The sequence below is a fragment of the Stomoxys calcitrans genome, chromosome 4, assembly GCF_963082655.1.
Source record: "Stomoxys calcitrans chromosome 4, idStoCalc2.1, whole genome shotgun sequence".
Taxonomy (NCBI): Eukaryota; Metazoa; Arthropoda; class Insecta; order Diptera; family Muscidae; genus Stomoxys; species Stomoxys calcitrans.
In genome coordinates this window covers 4,779,518-4,800,529 of record NC_081555.1, presented here as the reverse complement: position 1 = coordinate 4,800,529, position 21,012 = coordinate 4,779,518, and the positions used below count along the sequence as shown (strand labels likewise).

Below are 21,012 nucleotides of genomic sequence, written 5' to 3'. Positions count from 1 at the left end.
GGCTTATCGAAAGGACGGTGAGACGACATTTCGAAATTCATCATCAGCGCGTCAAAATCGCGCGTTTTTGCATTTAAAACGCCTCGTTTTCAGGCAACAAATGGGAATTTCAAAAATCTAAAACATGCTCTGAATTTAGTTTTCAATAAAGAATTATACTCCACAAAGTTTTTAACAAAAATCGAAAAATCAAAATGACGCGTCATTGGCCTAAAATGTACGCGTTGTTAGGGTTAAAATTGGAATTTCAAAAATCTGAAATATGCTATGAATGCACTTTTGGATGAGGAATTATATTCCCCAAAGTTTTCTAAGAAAATCGAAAAAAAGTTTTTTTCGCCATTTTTCAGACAAGGCTATAGGTCATTGAAATTTTCAAAAATCACCAAAATTTTGAAATGTTCGAAATCCCAAGTTTGTTGGCTTATCGAAAGGACGGTGAGACGACATTTCGAAATTCATCATCATCGCGTCAAAATCGCGCGTTTTTGCATTTAAAACGCCTCGTTTTCAGGCAACAAATGGGAATTTCAAAAATCTAAAACATGCTCTGAATTCAGTTTTCAATAAAGAATTATACTCCACAAAGTTTTTAACAAAAATCGAAAAATCAAAATGACGCGTCATTGGCCTAAAATGTACGCGTTGTTAGGGTTAAAATTGGAATTTCAAAAATCTGAAATATGCTATGAATGCACTTTTGGATGAGGAATTATATTCCCCAAAGTTTTCTAAGAAAATCGAAAAAAAGTTTTTTTCGCCATTTTTCAGACAAGGCTATAGGTCATTGAAATTTTCAAAAATCACCAAAATTTTGAAATGTTCGAAATCCCAAGTTTGTTGGCTTATCGAAAGGACGGTGAGACGACATTTCGAAATTCATCATCAGCGCGTCAAAATCGCGCGTTTTTGCATTTAAAACGCCTCGTTTTCAGGCAACAAATGGGAATTTCAAAAATCTAAAACATGCTCTGAATTCAGTTTTCAATAAAGAATTATACTCCACAAAGTTTTTAACAAAAATCGAAAAATCAAAATGACGCGTCATTGGCCTAAAATGTACGCGTTGTTAGGGTTAAAATTGGAATTTCAAAAATCTGAAATATGCTATGAATGCACTTTTGGATGAGGAATTATATTCCCCAAAGTTTTCTAAGAAAATCGAAAAAAAGTTTTTTTCGCCATTTTTCAGACAAGGCTATAGGTCATTGAAATTTTCAAAAATCACCAAAATTTTGAAATGTTCGAAATCCCAAGTTTGTTGGCTTATCGAAAGGACGGTGAGACGACATTTCGAAATTCATCATCAGCGCGTCAAAATCGCTCGTTTTTGCATTTAAAACGCCTCGTTTTCAGGCAACAAATGCGAATTTCAAAAATCTAAAACATGCTCTGAATTCAGTTTTCAATAAAGAATTATACTCCACAAAGTTTTTAACAAAAATCGAAAAATCAAAATGACGCGTCATTGGCCTAAAATGTACGCGTTGTTAGGGTTTGTTAATGCCAAACCTTGTTCCTACCTGGTCCCCCTAATCTACTTTCTAAGTTTCGCAGCTATTTGCATTTGCATACACCCACATACCTCATACTTTATATGTGTGTGTGTGTGTGTCTCTCTTTGTACTAAAGATGTCTCGCTTTCAGCAGCCTTGTGTACTCCGTCGGCCTTTTCCTTTTCTTTTTCCTATTTCAAACTTACTTATTATCTGGGCTTCAACCACTGCTGTTCTTCCTGGTAAGAGTTTCGTTCAATCTCCAATTCAGAGCTTTCTTTTCCATCCAATAAAGAGATAATTGTAAATTCCCAATTTCTAACCCACCTGTGTTTTCATTTTTTTTTCCTATTCTCCCCAAACTCACCTTGCGAGGAAAATATTTCTACTCCGAGAAATATTTTCCACGACTCCAGTGATTAAACCATCCACTTTCCTCCAGAGCTAACCCCCAACATTTTCATTGTGGTCCTTCGAACCGGATCTATTACTGGAAATCATCCCTTCATCACCATTTCATCCAACATACATATCATCATCGTCATCATAGAAAAAAAGGTGAGTTTGTGCTTTGTTCTATTCCATAAAAAGTGAAAACAATAGTGCTTTTTTCCAAATATTCATTGTGCTTCAGTTGTGTTTTGCCGACGGCAAAAAAAATAAAAAATAAAATTTTTCAAAAACCGTACTGAAAAAATTTTTTTTCCAACTATTCGGTTATTAATTTTCTTAAAATTTGGTGGAAGTGAATTTCATTAAATTCCATAGAGAAATTTAAGTAACAGTGTGCTTTGCCTCTATAAGAATTGCCATTAATTTGCAAAAAAAAAATAACATAAGATTTTATATTTCAATCGGTGTCGCGGCAGTGTGTTCCTTTGGTTTCTTTTCTTTTTCAATCGTGGTGCATTGAAAGTGATCTTTGCCCTCTTTCATATGCTGCAGTCGCGCTGCCCATAGCATTATTTCGTCGTTGTTAATAGTTCTCGCACTTCCACAGCCTTTCCTACAAGCACAGTGATTGTTGTTATTGTTTTTTTTTTTAGAACTAACCAACGTTGATCTCCATAACTAACATCCAATATACATACATCCATATATACACACAACTGAACGTACATACAAACATTTCTTGTTATTCGCTTCTATTGAGTTTCGTTGCGGGTGACATTGCTACTGCGAAGAGAATAAGAGACTTCTGTGTTGCTTTGAATTTGTCCATTCGCTCTTATATACTCTTTGTTTGCCGTGCACCCTACAGTCATTCCGTTTGTGTGGTCGCGACTCGGGGCGTTTGAGACATACCTTATATTTTGGTTCCATTGGCATACATATGCATTTGTGTGATACCCTGATCGGTCAGAGATATATATAGCGCACCCTACAGCCGGTCATAGTCGACTTTTGGTACAAAACTTTGATTTTTTCGAAAAGTAAATTTTTTTCTGATTTTCTTCACGAGACTGTTTTCGTTTGGTGTTCGTGTAAAGCAAAAACCGTATTTGCACCCTACAGTGAGCCAAGGTCGACTTTTGGATCCAAAAAGTTCGAATTTTCATAATTTTCAAGAGAATTTTTTTTCCTCTGCTGATTTTAAGAGTTTCAATACTATAGAGGCATTTCGAACTTATTTAAACCGGCGCAACTGTTCATTCTTCTGTTTTCCGGAAATATTACGCATACGCCTACGTCATTTTCAACGTTTTTTTTTTTTCGATACCAGTTCCATTTTTTCGGATTTACTGTTCATTTAGATAGGTTTTTTCCCTAACCTATTTAAGAGAGTTAAGTGCGTCTGGTTCAGAGCTAATTCTACTTTTTTCTTTCAAGTTCGAATATGTCTTTAGAGTCGTTCATTCGCTTAGCTGATCGCCTTGTCGCATTCAATGCTGATATAGGTGATAATACGCTTCCGCTCTCATCGATTCACTTAATTAATATACACATGACAGAGCTGAAGTCATTATGGAGCGACATTAAGTCCACTTTCGATACATTCATGGCTGATCGTGATAGTGAGCAAGACGAAGACGAGGGCGGTGCAGACGATTCCGTAAATGCATCCGAGCTGGAGACCTTCCGAGCCAAGTTTAAGAGTTCTTATGTGACTTACTGCAACTGCTTGGCGACATTGTCACAGCTCGCGGAGGAGTTTCAGTTGCCGGCAACTAAGATTTCTCCAAGCCAACGTCTTGTCGCAAATCCACCTGTTTCCGAAGGTCATCCAGAATTTCAAGACACTCCGTCTTCTACGGGAAGGACTGATTATTCCTTTCATCTCCCGCCATGTGATACAGAGGTTTTCCACGGTGATTACATGTCCTGGCCTACTTTCAGAGACATGTTTACGGCAGTGTACATAAAGAATTCCAGACTTAGTTTTGTCGAGCGTCTGTTTCACTTGACGCAAAAAACGCGAGGCGAGGCTCGTGACATTGTTCAGAGGAGCCCTTTGACGAATGATGGTTTCCATTTGGCATGGAAAAATCTATGCGCTCGTTATGAGAATAGACGAATCCTTGTTAACGGGCAGCTAAAGGTTTTGTTCAATCTTCCTTCCATTTCCAAAGAGTCCGCCAGTGCACTTAAACAGTTGCAGCGCGACCTTACTTCTTGTATCTCGGCCCTAGAGTTGTATGACATTGATGTCAGAGGTTGGGACCCTCTATTCGTATTTCTCTGTTCGAATCGTCTTCCAGAGTCCACACTTACCTTATGGGAGCAGGGTCTCGCAGATAAGACTGCAATTCCTAAGTGGTCTGACCTTGACTCCTTTCTTACGAATAGATACCGGACACTGGAGTCCGTTTCTGAAATGCGTGCCAATCCCAATGCAAGGGATCAAGATTCAAAATCCAATAGCACGAATACTAAGAGTTCGAGAAATATTAATTCATTCCAAGTGAGAGTTTCGGGTCCACAATGTCCTTTATGTCCAAGAGAGTTCCATGTGATTAGGAAGTGTCCTAAGTTCATAGCAATGGACATTAATCAGAGAAAGTCCGAGATAAGGAAGCAAGGTCTGTGTTTGAACTGTTTTTCGAAAACTCATCACGTTCGAAATTGTACAAGCAAGAACACTTGTTTCCAGTGCCAGAGGAAGCATAATACTTTGCTTCATGAGAGTTCCGCTAATCCAGAGGCCAGTAACTCAAGAGTGCAGACTCCGGCAAATACAAATTCAGGTTTGAATGCAAACTCCTCACCTTTCGCTCCTAGTCCTATACAGTCCACTAGTTCTGGTACGGGAGTCGTTCAAACCTATTTCTCTTCCAGTTCTCGTGGCGTTTTGCTGGGGACTGCTTTGGTTGATGTGTTGCACTTGGGTGTTACGTACCAGGCACGAGTGCTTTTGGATTCTGGGTCGCAGGGTACATTCATTTCAGAGAGACTTTTCAATAGATTGCAGCTCCCATATAGAAAAGTCAATGCTCAGATTTCTGGTCTGAATGATTCCATGGCTGCTTCCGTTCGAAAGGAATGTACTCTGCTTCTATGTTCGAGATATGCAGATGCTCAAATTTCGGTTAAGGCCTTCGTTATTACTAATTTATCTGGTGCCCTTCCATCTCATTCAATACCCCCCTCCATCTTCTCTCAGCTGCCCCAATTCGAGCTGGCAGATCCACTATTTCACAGGAGTTCCAGTATTGATATTCTGATTGGTGGTGACTTCCTTCCTTCCATCATGCGGTCCGGCGTGAAGCATGATATTTGTGGTTCCTTGATGGGCCAAAATACCATCTTTGGATGGATTTTGACTGGCCCCATTCCGATCCAATCTCCATCTCCATATTCCAGAATTATTTCCAACTTTTGTGAAATCTCTTTGGACAAAGAGATTTCGAGATTTTGGGAGGTGGAGAATCTTCCAAGGAAGAACTTTGTGTCAGCAGCTGATAGATTTTGTGAGGAATTGTTCGTTTCAACTACTAAGAGGGATGAAGATGGAAGGTACGTTGTTCATCTTCCGTTCAAAAGAGATTTTCCCAAGAGTATATCTCTAGGTAATTCACGGACAAGTGCTATGGCCCAATTTTTGAGAAATGAAGTCCGCCTCCTTCGCAATCTTGCGTTCAAGGATGAGTATGATTCCGTTATCCAAGAGTACGCGAATTTAAGCCACATGTGTCAAGTTGAGACTTCTAGTTCTATGGGAAGTGCGTCTCATTACTACCTGCCGCACCATGCGGTTATAAAACCAGAGAGCACTACCACCAAAGTTCGGGTGGTTTTCAATGCTTCTTCACCTTCCTCTAATGGCGTGAGTCTTAATGACACTTTGCATACAGGTCCTGTGTTGCAGAGTGATCTGACTGTGTTGATTCTCAAGTGGCGATTCTTTCGGTATGTGTTCAATGCCGACATTCAAAAGATGTACCGGCAGATTAGAGTTCATCCCAATCACACACCGTTCCAAAGAGTTCTATTTCGAAGAGATCCAAGTGACGACGTTCAAGATTTCGAGTTGAAGACTGTCACTTTCGGTGTGAATTGTGCTCCATACTTAGCTATTCGCACTCTTTTCCAACTTGCTGATGACGTTCAATCCAGTCATCCTATTGCCAGTGAAATACTTCGCAGTTCTATGTACGTGGATGATGCCCTAGTGGGTGCACATTCGCTGCAGAAGGCAATGCAGTCTAAGGAGCAGTTGATATCCGCTTTGGCTTCGGCCGGCTTCCTCCTGAGAAAATGGACAGCAAATTCAAAGGATATTCTAGCAGGTCTTCCTTCCGATCATTTGCTGTGTGAAGATTTTTTGGACTTCGACGACAGTAGCACAGCAAAAATGCTAGGAATTCGTTGGAATGCTCGATCCGATTCGTTCTATTTCACTACCAAGCCATTCCCAGATTCATCCAGAGATACTAAAAGAGAACTCCTTTCCCAGATTTCAAAGCTTTTCGATCCTGCTGGTTGGCTATCGCCATGTATTGTGGTAGCAAAGATTCTTATGCAGAGGATATGGTCAGAGGGTACGGGCTGGGACGAGGTCGTTACCCCTGGCACACTTGCAAAGTGGAAAGAGTTTCAGACGTGTTATTCGGCTATAAATGAAGTTCGAATTCCGAGGTGGCTTCATTATGTTCCTTCCGCCGATATTCAATTCCATGGCTTCTGTGATGCTTCAGAAAGGGCATACGCAGCAGCTTTGTATGTGCGAATAGCTACAACTACTTCGGTCTCCACACATTTGGTCTATTCAAAGACAAGAGTGGCTCCTGTTAAGACATTGTCCATTCCGAGGTTAGAGCTTTGTGGGGCTGTTCTATTGGCAGAGATGTTAGATACATTACTTCCGACACTTAACATTCCCAAGTATTCTCTTTTCTGTTGGACAGACTCCACTATTGTCCTTTCCTGGCTTTCGAAACCTCCGTGTTGTTGGGCAACATTTGTTGCAAACCGAATTTCAAGTATAGTTCAAGTGGTTGACCCCTCCAAGTTCGGTCATGTTCCTTCAGAGACGAATCCTGCCGACCTCGCTAGCCGAGGTCTCCTGCCTCAGGATATCGTCGCAAATGAGTTGTGGTGGTCGGGACCTGAGTGGCTCCGCGACTCCCCTGAGTGTTGGCCTAATTCTGTTCAATCCACTATTCCCGAGATAGATTTGGAGCGTAAAGCCATAAAGGTTCATCATACTTACTTTCAGAACTACCAGGACGTTCTTGAACGTTTTTCTTCCTATCCACGAGCGCTACGTGTACTGGCTTATGTGTATCGATTCTTCTATCGTACTCATCCAAGATTTCGTTCCAGCTTTTCAAAGCAGTCCACTTTGATCACAAGTTCTGAGCTTGTACTGGTTAGAGATGGATTGATTCGAGTGTGTCAAAAAGCGTGTTTTCCAAATGAGTACAAGTGTTTGTTGTCACAAGAGCAAATTTCGAAATCAAGTTCTATTCTGAACTTAAACCCGTTCCTGGACGCTGAGGGGCTAATTCGTTCATGTGGCCGGCTGGAATCGTCAGTCGGCCTTCCGTACAATGAGAGACACCCGATAATAATGCCCTACGGTTGTCAATATTCCAGGCTGCTCGTGAAGTTCATCCACCAACTTACTATCCACGGTGGGAATCAGCTTGTACTTCGTATGGTCAGATCACAGTACTGGATCCCGAAGGTCAAGAATTTAATCAAAACGACCATCAATAAGTGCAAGCCTTGCATTCTCTACAAGAGGCGTTGTCAGCAGCAGCTCATGGCGGCTTTGTCGCCAGAGCGCACCGAGTTCACTCGTCCATTCACTCGAACGGGTTTGGATTTCGCGGGTCCTTTCGACATAAAGAGTTACAGTGGGCGGGCCTGTCGTATTACGAAAGGCTACGTCTGCGTTTTCGTGTGCTTCTCCACAAAGGCGATACACTTAGAGGCGACGTCCGATTTGTCCACTCCCACGTTCTTAGCGGCTTTCCATCGTTTTGTTTCTCGGCGGGGTTGTCCGTTGCATCTATATTCCGATAACGGTACAACTTTCGTCGGAGCTTCCAGGATCTTAGAGAGAGAATTTATTCATGCTGCTCGTGCTGGAACTGAGTCGAACTATGCGCACCAGTCTTTGAGTTGGCATTTCATCCCGCCTGGAGCTCCTCATATGGGAGGACTCTGGGAAGCGGGAGTAAAGAGTTTTAAGTCCCATTTTCGAAAATTTGCTGGTTCCTTCAAATTTACATTTGAAGAGTTCTCGACAATCCTGTCGAGAATTGAAGCATGCCTCAATTCGCGCCCGTTGTCTCCTATATCCAGTGATCCTAACGATTTCGCTGCCTTAACTCCAGGTCATTTCTTGATTGGTACTCCCATTCTTGCTCCGATCGATCCACGCATTGAGGAGAGTCCTGTATCGATTTTGAACCGATGGCAGAGACTTAAGGCTATTCATCAGAGTTTTTGCGTTCGATGGAAGAACGAATATTTACGAGAACTACAAAAGCGAGTTAAATGGCAAAGTTCAGAAAAGAATATAGAAGAGAACACACTAGTCGTTATTCAAGATGACAACCTTCCACCAAATGTTTGGCGTCTAGGCAGAGTTTGCAAGACGTATTTCGGCACTGATCGCAGAGTTCGGGTTGCTGACGTGGTGACTCAGAAGGGCACCATTACGCGACCCATTACCAAGCTTGTCGTCATTTCCTCTCCGAATTAAACACAGATTTTCTATTCTTTCCCATCACTTCCCTATTGTTTGTTTTGCCACCATAGATTATCATGCCCAAGTATACCAAAGAGACACAAAGGAAGTCATCCGCGGTTCCCTACAAGAAGGAAAAATACGATTGCCGTATCTGTCACCGGTCTCATGCCCTACGATCTTGCCAAAGGTTTTTGGAAATGAAAATGGCAGATCGTTTGGAAGCAGTTCGAAGGCATAGTTACTGCTTCAACTGTCTGGCTCATGACCACTTGGTGGTATCCTGCTCTAGCAGTCACCGGTGTCACCACTGCAAAAAGAGCCATCATACCCTCCTCCACGTCGATCCGAAACTACGGGATGCCCTTCTTAAGAGCGATCGGAAGCAATCGCGTCCCAACACTCCTGAGCGGAAGTCAAAGGATTCGTGCCCACCGAGGGATTTTTCGCCATCACCGTCTTCTAAGCAGAGGACATCTCTTTCGGCTATTCTTCGACAGAACAGCATTGTGTTGCTTCCTACGGTGCTCGTTAAGGTAAAAGGCAAGTCTGAACGATCCACAGCCCGGTGCCTTCTCGACTCGGGGTCTCCGGTGAGCAGGATCTCCAAGAGATTGGTAGATTCGTTGGCGCTCACGACATTGAGCCTGAAAGAGGAGACCATATGCCCACTTCGCCTGACCTCCAGATTCGACGAAACGGTAACCATTGAAGGCACATTTCGTGTGAGTACCCGCATTTCAACGGTGACGCCAGCTGAATCGCTTCCGGAATCATTTAAAAGACATTTCCCCCACTTATTCTTTGCGGATTCGAAATTTTTCAAATCTGCCCCGGTGGATATTGTAATTGGTGTCGATCTTTATCCCAGGGTCATCGCAGAGGGTGTATACGCCCAGAATGGTTTGCCTACGGCACAAAGTACTATTTTTGGTTGGGTGATCTATGGTGTCTGTTCGCACTGAGCGCACTACAGCGTTCTCATTATTCTTCGGTATCAATGAATTTAATCCAAACTGAATAAAAGAGTTATGAAATGCACTGTTGATTTTTACTTTACTAGCGAAGCACAAGCTCTATCTTTTAAACAGGTCCATTGAGCGGTTTGATTCATAGAAGGATGTCCACTACTGACAAGCTTGCCTTTTCCATGTACCAGCTGGATCCTGATGATGGAGTGATCCTTTGGCTATTCTACGGAGCTATACAACTATTATGTCAACATTTCCTTTCCTTACTAGAGTAATTAAATTCATAACTAGAGTAATTAGATTCATAACGTCCGTTTTCATAGAGTTTTCAATTATATTCCGTGCGAGTAATTGTAAGCTGGTGCGAGTACACACAGTTGCATTTTTCCTTTTTTTTATTGCAGGTGTACTGCAAGGGGGCCGGTAATGTTAATGCCAAACCTTGTTCCTACCTGGTCCCCCTAATCTACTTTCTAAGTTTCGCAGCTATTTGCATTTGCATACACCCACATACCTCATACTTTATATGTGTGTGTGTCTCTCTTTGTACTAAAGATGTCTCGCTTTCAGCAGCCTTGTGTACTCCGTCGGCCTTTTCCTTTTCTTTTTCCTATTTCAAACTTACTTATTATCTGGGCTTCAACCACTGCTGTTCTTCCTGGTAAGAGTTTCGTTCAATCTCCAATTCAGAGCTTTCTTTTCCATCCAATAAAGAGATAATTGTAAATTCCCAATTTCTAACCCACCTGTGTTTTCATTTTTTTTTCCTATTCTCCCCAAACTCACCTTGCGAGGAAAATATTTCTACTCCGAGAAATATTTTCCACGACTCCAGTGATTAAACCATCCACTTTCCTCCAGAGCTAACCCCCAACATTTTCAGGGTTAAAATTGGAATTTCAAAAATCTGAAATATGCTATGAATGCACTTTTGGATGAGGAATTATATTCCCCATAGTTTTCTAAGAAAATCGAAAAAAAGTTTTTTTCGCCATTTTTCAGACAAGGCTATAGGTCATTGAAATTTTCAAAAATCACCAAAATTTTGAAATGTTCGAAATCCCAAGTTTGTTGGCTTATCGAAAGGACGGTGAGACGACATTTCGAAATTCATCATCAGCGCGTCAAAATCGCGCGTTTTTGCATTTAAAACGCCTCGTTTTCAGGCAACAAATGGGAATTTCAAAAATCTAAAACATGCTCTGAATTTAGTTTTCAATAAAGAATTATACTCCACAAAGTTTTTAACAAAAATCGAAAAATCAAAATGACGCGTCATTGGCCTAAAATGTACGCGTTGTTAGGGTTAAAATTGGAATTTCAAAAATCTGAAATATGCTATGAATGCACTTTTGGATGAGGAATTATATTCCCCAAAGTTTTCTAAGAAAATCGAAAAAAAGTTTTTTTCGCCATTTTTCAGACAAGGCTATAGGTCATTGAAATTTTCAAAAATCACCAAAATTTTGAAATGTTCGAAATCCCAAGTTTGTTGGCTTATCGAAAGGACGGTGAGACGACATTTCGAAATTCATCATCATCGCGTCAAAATCGCGCGTTTTTGCATTTAAAACGCCTCGTTTTCAGGCAACAAATGGGAATTTCAAAAATCTAAAACATGCTCTGAATTCAGTTTTCAATAAAGAATTATACTCCACAAAGTTTTTAACAAAAATCGAAAAATCAAAATGACGCGTCATTGGCCTAAAATGTACGCGTTGTTAGGGTTAAAATTGAAATTTCAAAAATCTGAAATATGCTATGAATGCACTTTTGGATGAGGAATTATATTCCCCATTGTTTTCTAAGAAAATCGAAAAAAAGTTTTTTTCGCCATTTTTCAGACAAGGCTATAGGTCATTGAAATTTTCAAAAATCACCAAAATTTTGAAATGTTCGAAATCCCAAGTTTGTTGGCTTATCGAAAGGACGGTGAGACGACATTTCGAAATTCATCATCAGCGCGTCAAAATCGCTCGTTTTTGCATTTAAAACGCCTCGTTTTCAGGCAACAAATGCGAATTTCAAAAATCTAAAACATGCTCTGAATTCAGTTTTCAATAAAGAATTATACTCCACAAAGTTTTTAACAAAAATCGAAAAATCAAAATGACGCGTCATTGGCCTAAAATGTACGCGTTGTTAGGGTTAAAATTGGAATTTCAAAAATCTGAAATATGCTATGAATGCACTTTTGGATGAGGAATTATATTCCCCATAGTTTTCTAAGAAAATCGAAAAAAAGTTTTTTTCGCCATTTTTCAGACAAGGCTATAGGTCATTGAAATTTTCAAAAATCACCAAAATTTTGAAATGTTCGAAATCCCAAGTTTGTTGGCTTATCGAAAGGACGGTGAGACGACATTTCGAAATTCATCATCAGCGCGTCAAAATCGCGCGTTTTTGCATTTAAAACGCCTCGTTTTCAGGCAACAAATGGGAATTTCAAAAATCTAAAACATGCTCTGAATTCAGTTTTCAATAAAGAATTATACTCCACAAAGTTTTTAACAAAAATCGAAAAATCAAAATGACGCGTCATTGGCCTAAAATGTACGCGTTGTTAGGGTTAAAATTGGAATTTCAAAAATCTGAAATATGCTATGAATGCACTTTTGGATGAGGAATTATATTCCCCAAAGTTTTCAAAGAAAATCGAAAAAAAGTTTTTTTCACCATTTTTCAGACAAGGCTATAGGTCATTGAAATTTTCAAAAATCACCAAAATTTTGAAATGTTCGAAATCCCAAGTTTGTTGGCTTATCGAAAGGACGGTGAGACGACATTTCGAAATTCATCATCAGCGCGTCAAAATCGCTCGTTTTTGCATTTAAAACGCCTCGTTTTTAGGCAACAAGTGGGAATTTCAAAAATCTAAAACATGCTCTGAATTCAGTTTTCAATAAAGAATTATACTCCACAAAGTTTTTAACAAAAATCGAAAAATCAAAATGACGCGTCATTGGCCTAAAATGTACGCGTTGTTAGGGTTAAAATTGGAATTTCAAAAATCTGAAATATGCTATGAATGCACTTTTGGATGAGGAATTATATTCCCCATAGTTTTCTAAGAAAATCGAAAAAAAGTTTTTTTCGCCATTTTTCAGACAAGGCTATAGGTCATTGAAATTTTCAAAAATCACCAAAATTTTGAAATGTTCGAAATCCCAAGTTTGTTGGCTTATCGAAAGGACGGTGAGACGACATTTCGAAATTCATCATCAGCGCGTCAAAATCGCGCGTTTTTGCATTTAAAACGCCTCGTTTTCAGGCAACAAATGGGAATTTCAAAAATCTAAAACATGCTCTGAATTCAGTTTTCAATAAAGAATTATACTCCACAAAGTTTTTAACAAAAATCGAAAAATCAAAATGACGCGTCATTGGCCTAAAATGTACGCGTTGTTAGGGTTAAAATTGGAATTTCAAAAATCTGAAATATGCTATGAATGCACTTTTGGATGAGGAATTATATTCCCCAAAGTTTTCTAAGAAAATCGAAAAAAAGTTTTTTTCGCCATTTTTCAGACAAGGCTATAGGTCATTGAAATTTTCAAAAATCACCAAAATTTTGAAATGTTCGAAATCCCAAGTTTGTTGGCTTATCGAAAGGACGGTGAGACGACATTTCGAAATTCATCATCAGCGCGTCAAAATCGCGCGTTTTTGCATTTAAAACGCCTCGTTTTCAGGCAACAAATGCGAATTTCAAAAATCTAAAACATGCTCTGAATTCAGTTTTCAATAAAGAATTATACTCCACAAAGTTTTTAACAAAAATCGAAAAATCAAAATGACGCGTCATTGGCCTAAAATGTACGCGTTGTTAGGGTTAAAATTGGAATTTCAAAAATCTGAAATATGCTATGAATGCACTTTTGGATGAGGAATTATATTCCCCATAGTTTTCTAAGAAAATCGAAAAAAAGTTTTTTTCGCCATTTTTCAGACAAGGCTATAGGTCATTGAAATTTTCAAAAATCACCAAAATTTTGAAATGTTCGAAATCCCAAGTTTGTTGGCTTATCGAAAGGACGGTGAGACGACATTTCGAAATTCATCATCAGCGCGTCAAAATCGCGCGTTTTTGCATTTAAAACGCCTCGTTTTCAGGCAACAAATGGGAATTTCAAAAATCTAAAACATGCTCTGAATTCAGTTTTCAATAAAGAATTATACTCCACAAAGTTTTTAACAAAAATCGAAAAATCAAAATGACGCGTCATTGGCCTAAAATGTACGCGTTGTTAGGGTTAAAATTGGAATTTCAAAAATCTGAAATATGCTATGAATGCACTTTTGGATGAGGAATTATATTCCCCAAAGTTTTCTAAGAAAATCGAAAAAAAGTTTTTTTCGCCATTTTTCAGACAAGGCTATAGGTCATTGAAATTTTCAAAAATCACCAAAATTTTTAAATGTTCGAAATCCCAAGTTTGTTGGCTTATCGAAAGGACGGTGAGACGACATTTCGAAATTCATCATCAGCGCGTCAAAATCGCGCGTTTTTGCATTTAAAACGCCTCGTTTTCAGGCAACAAATGGGAATTTCAAAAATCTAAAACATGCTCTGAATTCAGTTTTCAATAAAGAATTATACTCCACAAAGTTTTTAACAAAAATCGAAAAATCAAAATGACGCGTCATTGGCCTAAAATGTACGCGTTGTTAGGGTTAAAATTGGAATTTCAAAAATCTGAAATATGCTATGAATGCACTTTTGGATGAGGAATTATATTCCCCATAGTTTTCTAAGAAAATCGAAAAAAAGTTTTTTTCGCCATTTTTCAGACAAGGCTATAGGTCATTGAAATTTTCAAAAATCACCAAAATTTTGAAATGTTCGAAATCCCAAGTTTGTTGGCTTATCGAAAGGACGGTGAGACGACATTTCGAAATTCATCATCAGCGCGTCAAAATCGCGCGTTTTTGCATTTAAAACGCCTCGTTTTCAGGCAACAAATGGGAATTTCAAAAATCTAAAACATGCTCTGAATTCAGTTTTCAATAAAGAATTATACTCCACAAAGTTTTTAACAAAAATCGAAAAATCAAAATGACGCGTCATTGGCCTAAAATGTACGCGTTGTTAGGGTTAAAATTGGAATTTCAAAAATCTGAAATATGCTATGAATGCACTTTTGGATGAGGAATTATATTCCCCAAAGTTTTCTAAGAAAATCGAAAAAAAGTTTTTTTCGCCATTTTTCAGACAAGGCTATAGGTCATTGAAATTTTCAAAAATCACCAAAATTTTGAAATGTTCGAAATCCCAAGTTTGTTGGCTTATCGAAAGGACGGTGAGACGACATTTCGAAATTCATCATCAGCGCGTCAAAATCGCGCGTTTTTGCATTTAAAACGCCTCGTTTTCAGGCAACAAATGCGAATTTCAAAAATCTAAAACATGCTCTGAATTCAGTTTTCAATAAAGAATTATACTCCACAAAGTTTTTAACAAAAATCGAAAAATCAAAATGACGCGTCATTGGCCTAAAATGTACGCGTTGTTAGGGTTAAAATTGGAATTTCAAAAATCTGAAATATGCTATGAATGCACTTTTGGATGAGGAATTATATTCCCCATAGTTTTCTAAGAAAATCGAAAAAAAGTTTTTTTCGCCATTTTTCAGACAAGGCTATAGGTCATTGAAATTTTCAAAAATCACCAAAATTTTGAAATGTTCGAAATCCCAAGTTTGTTGGCTTATCGAAAGGACGGTGAGACGACATTTCGAAATTCATCATCAGCGCGTCAAAATCGCGCGTTTTTGCATTTAAAACGCCTCGTTTTCAGGCAACAAATGGGAATTTCAAAAATCTAAAACATGCTCTGAATTCAGTTTTCAATAAAGAATTATACTCCACAAAGTTTTTAACAAAAATCGAAAAATCAAAATGACGCGTCATTGGCCTAAAATGTACGCGTTGTTAGGGTTAAAATTGGAATTTCAAAAATCTGAAATATGCTATGAATGCACTTTTGGATGAGGAATTATATTCCCCAAAGTTTTCTAAGAAAATCGAAAAAAAGTTTTTTTCGCCATTTTTCAGACAAGGCTATAGGTCATTGAAATTTTCAAAAATCACCAAAATTTTGAAATGTTCGAAATCCCAAGTTTGTTGGCTTATCGAAAGGACGGTGAGACGACATTTCGAAATTCATCATCAGCGCGTCAAAATCGCGCGTTTTTGCATTTAAAACGCCTCGTTTTCAGGCAACAAATGGGAATTTCAAAAATCTAAAACATGCTCTGAATTCAGTTTTCAATAAAGAATTATACTCCACAAAGTTTTTAACAAAAATCGAAAAATCAAAATGACGCGTCATTGGCCTAAAATGTACGCGTTGTTAGGGTTAAAATTGGAATTTCAAAAATCTGAAATATGCTATGAATGCACTTTTGGATGAGGAATTATATTCCCCAAAGTTTTCTAAGAAAATCGAAAAAAAGTTTTTTTCGCCATTTTTCAGACAAGGCTATAGGTCATTGAAATTTTCAAAAATCACCAAAATTTTGAAATGTTCGAAATCCCAAGTTTGTTGGCTTATCGAAAGGACGGTGAGACGACATTTCGAAATTCATCATCAGCGCGTCAAAATCGCGCGTTTTTGCATTTAAAACGCCTCGTTTTCAGGCAACAAATGGGAATTTCAAAAATCTAAAACATGCTCTGAATTCAGTTTTCAATAAAGAATTATACTCCACAAAGTTTTTAACAAAAATCGAAAAATCAAAATGACGCGTCATTGGCCTAAAATGTACGCGTTGTTAGGGTTAAAATTGAAATTTCAAAAATCTGAAATATGCTATGAATGCACTTTTGGATGAGGAATTATATTCCCCATTGTTTTCTAAGAAAATCGAAAAAAAGTTTTTTTCGCCATTTTTCAGACAAGGCTATAGGTCATTGAAATTTTCAAAAATCACCAAAATTTTGAAATGTTCGAAATCCCAAGTTTGTTGGCTTATCGAAAGGACGGTGAGACGACATTTCGAAATTCATCATCAGCGCGTCAAAATCGCGCGTTTTTGCATTTAAAACGCCTCGTTTTCAGGCAACAAATGGGAATTTCAAAAATCTAAAACATGCTCTGAATTCAGTTTTCAATAAAGAATTATACTCCACAAAGTTTTTAACAAAAATCGAAAAATCAAAATGACGCGTCATTGGCCTAAAATGTACGCGTTGTTAGGGTTAAAATTGGAATTTCAAAAATCTGAAATATGCTATGAATGCACTTTTGGATGAGGAATTATATTCCCCAAAGTTTTCAAAGAAAATCGAAAAAAAGTTTTTTTCGCCATTTTTCAGACAAGGCTATAGGTCATTGAAATTTTCAAAAATCACCAAAATTTTGAAATGTTCGAAATCCCAAGTTTGTTGGCTTATCGAAAGGACGGTGAGACGACATTTCGAAATTCATCATCAGCGCGTCAAAATCGCTCGTTTTTGCATTTAAAACGCCTCGTTTTCAGGCAACAAATGCGAATTTCAAAAATCTAAAACATGCTCTGAATTCAGTTTTCAATAAAGAATTATACTCCACAAAGTTTTTAACAAAAATCGAAAAATCAAAATGACGCGTCATTGGCCTAAAATGTACGCGTTGTTAGGGTTAAAATTGGAATTTCAAAAATCTGAAATATGCTATGAATGCACTTTTGGATGAGGAATTATATTCCCCATAGTTTTCTAAGAAAATCGAAAAAAAGTTTTTTTCGCCATTTTTCAGACAAGGCTATAGGTCATTGAAATTTTCAAAAATCACCAAAATTTTGAAATGTTCGAAATCCCAAGTTTGTTGGCTTATCGAAAGGACGGTGAGACGACATTTCGAAATTCATCATCAGCGCGTCAAAATCGCGCGTTTTTGCATTTAAAACGCCTCGTTTTCAGGCAACAAATGGGAATTTCAAAAATCTAAAACATGCTCTGAATTCAGTTTTCAATAAAGAATTATACTCCACAAAGTTTTTAACAAAAATCGAAAAATCAAAATGACGCGTCATTGGCCTAAAATGTACGCGTTGTTAGGGTTAAAATTGGAATTTCAAAAATCTGAAATATGCTATGAATGCACTTTTGGATGAGGAATTATATTCCCCAAAGTTTTATAAGAAAATCGAAAAAAAGTTTTTTTCGCCATTTTTCAGACAAGGCTATAGGTCATTGAAATTTTCAAAAATCACCAAAATTTTGAAATGTTCGAAATCCCAAGTTTGTTGGCTTATCGAAAGGACGGTGAGACGACATTTCGAAATTCATCATCAGCGCGTCAAAATCGCGCGTTTTTGCATTTAAAACGCCTCGTTTTCAGGCAACAAATGGGAATTTCAAAAATCTAAAACATGCTCTGAATTCAGTATTCAATAAAGAATTATACTCCACAAAGTTTTTAACAAAAATCGAAAAATCAAAATGACGCGTCATTGGCCTAAAATGTACGCGTTGTTAGGGTTAAAATTGAAATTTCAAAAATCTGAAATATGCTATGAATGCACTTTTGGATGAGGAATTATATTCCCCATAGTTTTCTAAGAAAATCGAAAAAAAGTTTTTTTCGCCATTTTTCAGACAAGGCTATAGGTCATTGAAATTTTCAAAAATCACCAAAATTTTGAAATGTTCGAAATCCCAAGTTTGTTGGCTTATCGAAAGGACGGTGAGACGACATTTCGAAATTCATCATCAGCGCGTCAAAATCGCGCGTTTTTGCATTTAAAACGCCTCGTTTTCAGGCAACAAATGGGAATTTCAAAAATCTAAAACATGCTCTGAATTCAGTTTTCAATAAAGAATTATACTCCACAAAGTTTTTAACAAAAATCGAAAAATCAAAATGACGCGTCATTGGCCTAAAATGTACGCGTTGTTAGGGTTAAAATTGGAATTTCAAAAATCTGAAATATGCTATGAATGCACTTTTGGATGAGGAATTATATTCCCCAAAGTTTTCAAAGAAAATCGAAAAAAAGTTTTTTTCGCCATTTTTCAGACAAGGCTATAGGTCATTGAAATTTTCAAAAATCACCAAAATTTTGAAATGTTCGAAATCCCAAGTTTGTTGGCTTATCGAAAGGACGGTGAGACGACATTTCGAAATTCATCATCAGCGCGTCAAAATCGCGCGTTTTTGCATTTAAAACGCCTCGTTTTCAGGCAACAAATGCGAATTTCAAAAATCTAAAACATGCTCTGAATTCAGTTTTCAATAAAGAATTATACTCCACAAAGTTTTTAACAAAAATCGAAAAATCAAAATGACGCGTCATTGGCCTAAAATGTACGCGTTGTTAGGGTTAAAATTGGAATTTCAAAAATCTGAAATATGCTATGAATGCACTTTTGGATGAGGAATTATATTCCCCAAAGTTTTCAAAGAAAATCGAAAAAAAGTTTTTTTCGCCATTTTTCAGACAAGGCTATAGGTCATTGAAATTTTCAAAAATCACCAAAATTTTGAAATGTTCGAAATCCCAAGTTTGTTGGCTTATCGAAAGGACGGTGAGACGACATTTCGAAATTCATCATCAGCGCGTCAAAATCGCTCGTTTTTGCATTTAAAACGCCTCGTTTTCAGGCAACAAATGCGAATTTCAAAAATCTAAAACATGCTCTGAATTCAGTTTTCAATAAAGAATTATACTCCACAAAGTTTTTAACAAAAATCGAAAAATCAAAATGACGCGTCATTGGCCTAAAATGTACGCGTTGTTAGGGTTAAAATTGGAATTTCAAAAATCTGAAATATGCTATGAATGCACTTTTGGATGAGGAATTATATTCCCCATAGTTTTCTAAGAAAATCGAAAAAAAGTTTTTTTCGCCATTTTTCAGACAAGGCTATAGGTCATTGAAATTTTCAAAAATCACCAAAATTTTGAAATGTTCGAAATCCCAAGTTTGTTGGCTTATCGAAAGGACGGTGAGACGACATTTCGAAATTCATCATCAGCGCGTCAAAATCGCGCGTTTTTGCATTTAAAACGCCTCGTTTTCAGGCAACAAATGGGAATTTCAAAAATCTAAAACATGCTCTGAATTCAGTTTTCAATAAAGAATTATACTCCACAAAGTTTTTAACAAAAATCGAAAAATCAAAATGACGCGTCATTGGCCTAAAATGTACGCGTTGTTAGGGTTAAAATTGGAATTTCAAAAATCTGAAATATGCTATGAATGCACTTTTGGATGAGGAATTATATTCCCCAAAGTTTTCTAAGAAAATCGAAAAAAAGTTTTTTTCGCCATTTTTCAGACAAGGCTATAGGTCATTGAAATTTTCAAAAATCACCAAAATTTTGAAATGTTCGAAATCCCAAGTTTGTTGGCTTATCGAAAGGACGGTGAGACGACATTTCGAAATTCATCATCAGCGCGTCAAAATCGCGCGTTTTTGCATTTAAAACGCCTCGTTTTCAGGCAACAAATGCGAATTTCAAAAATCTAAAACATGCTCTGAATTCAGTTTTCAATAAAGAATTATACTCCACAAAGTTTTTAACAAAAATCGAAAAATCAAAATGACGCGTCATTGGCCTAAAATGTACGCGTTGTTAGGGTTAAAATTGGAATTTCAAAAATCTGAAATATGCTATGAATGCACTTTTGGATGAGGAATTATATTCCCCATAGTTTTCTAAGAAAATCGAAAAAAGTTTTTTTCGCCATTTTTCAGACAAGGCTATAGGTCATTGAAATTTTCAAAAATCACCAAAATTTTGAAATGTTCGAAATCCCAAGTTTGTTGGCTTATCGAAAGGACGGTGAGACGACATTTCGAAATTCATCATCAGCGCGTCAAAATCGCGCGTTTTTGCATTTAAAACGCCTCGTTTTCAGGCAACAAATGGGAATTTCAAAAATCTAAAACATGCTCTGAATTTAGTTTTCAATAAAGAATTATACTCCACAAAGTTTTTAACAAAAATCGAAAAATCAAAATGACGCGTCATTGGCCTAAAATGTACGCGTTGTTAGGGTTAAAATTAGAATTTCAAAAATCTGAAATATGCTATGAATGCACTTTTGGATGAGGAATTATATTCCCCAAAGTTTTCTAAGAAAATCGAAAAAAAGTTTTTTTCGCCATTTTTCAGACAAGGCTATAGGTCATTGAAATTTTCAAAAATCACCAAAATTTTGAAATGTTCGAAATCCCAAGTTTGTTGGCTTATCGAAAGGACGGTGAGACGACATTTCGAAATTCATCATCAGCGCGTCAAAATCGCGCGTTTTTGCATTTAAAACGCCTCGTTTTCAGGCAACAAATGGGAATTTCAAAAATCTAAAACATGCTCTGAATTCAGTTTTCAATAAAGAATTATACTCCACAAAGTTTTTAACAAAAATCGAAAAATCAAAATGACGCGTCATTGGCCTAAAATGTACGCGTTGTTAG

The 21,012-nt window shown here is 37.5% G+C and overlaps 2 protein-coding genes across 3 annotated transcripts in view; one reads left to right on the top strand and one right to left on the bottom strand.

Moving 5' to 3' along the window:
• LOC106082528 (high affinity cGMP-specific 3',5'-cyclic phosphodiesterase 9A) overlaps positions 1-21,012 on the bottom strand; it is a 306,942-nt gene that overhangs the window by 24,946 nt on the left and 260,984 nt on the right. The window lies entirely within an intron of this gene.
• Positions 1,501-10,137, top strand: LOC131997372 (uncharacterized). Of its 2 annotated transcripts, none has more exons than XM_059368305.1 (2): positions 1,501-1,738; positions 8,706-10,137. In XM_059368305.1, exon 2 carries the CDS (start codon positions 8,712-8,714, stop codon positions 9,597-9,599), a length of 888 nt encoding a protein of 295 aa, XP_059224288.1. In that variant the 5' UTR covers positions 1,501-1,738; positions 8,706-8,711; the 3' UTR covers positions 9,600-10,137. The 2 variants fall into 2 exon arrangements, with proteins under 2 accessions (XP_059224288.1, XP_059224287.1); XM_059368304.1 differs by lacking the exon at positions 1,501-1,738 and adding an exon at positions 1,843-2,054.

Coding starts and splice junctions, on each gene's coding strand:
- LOC131997372 (XM_059368305.1), top strand. CDS start 8,712: ATGCCCAAGTATACCAAAGAGACACAAAGGAAGTCATCCGCGGTTCCC.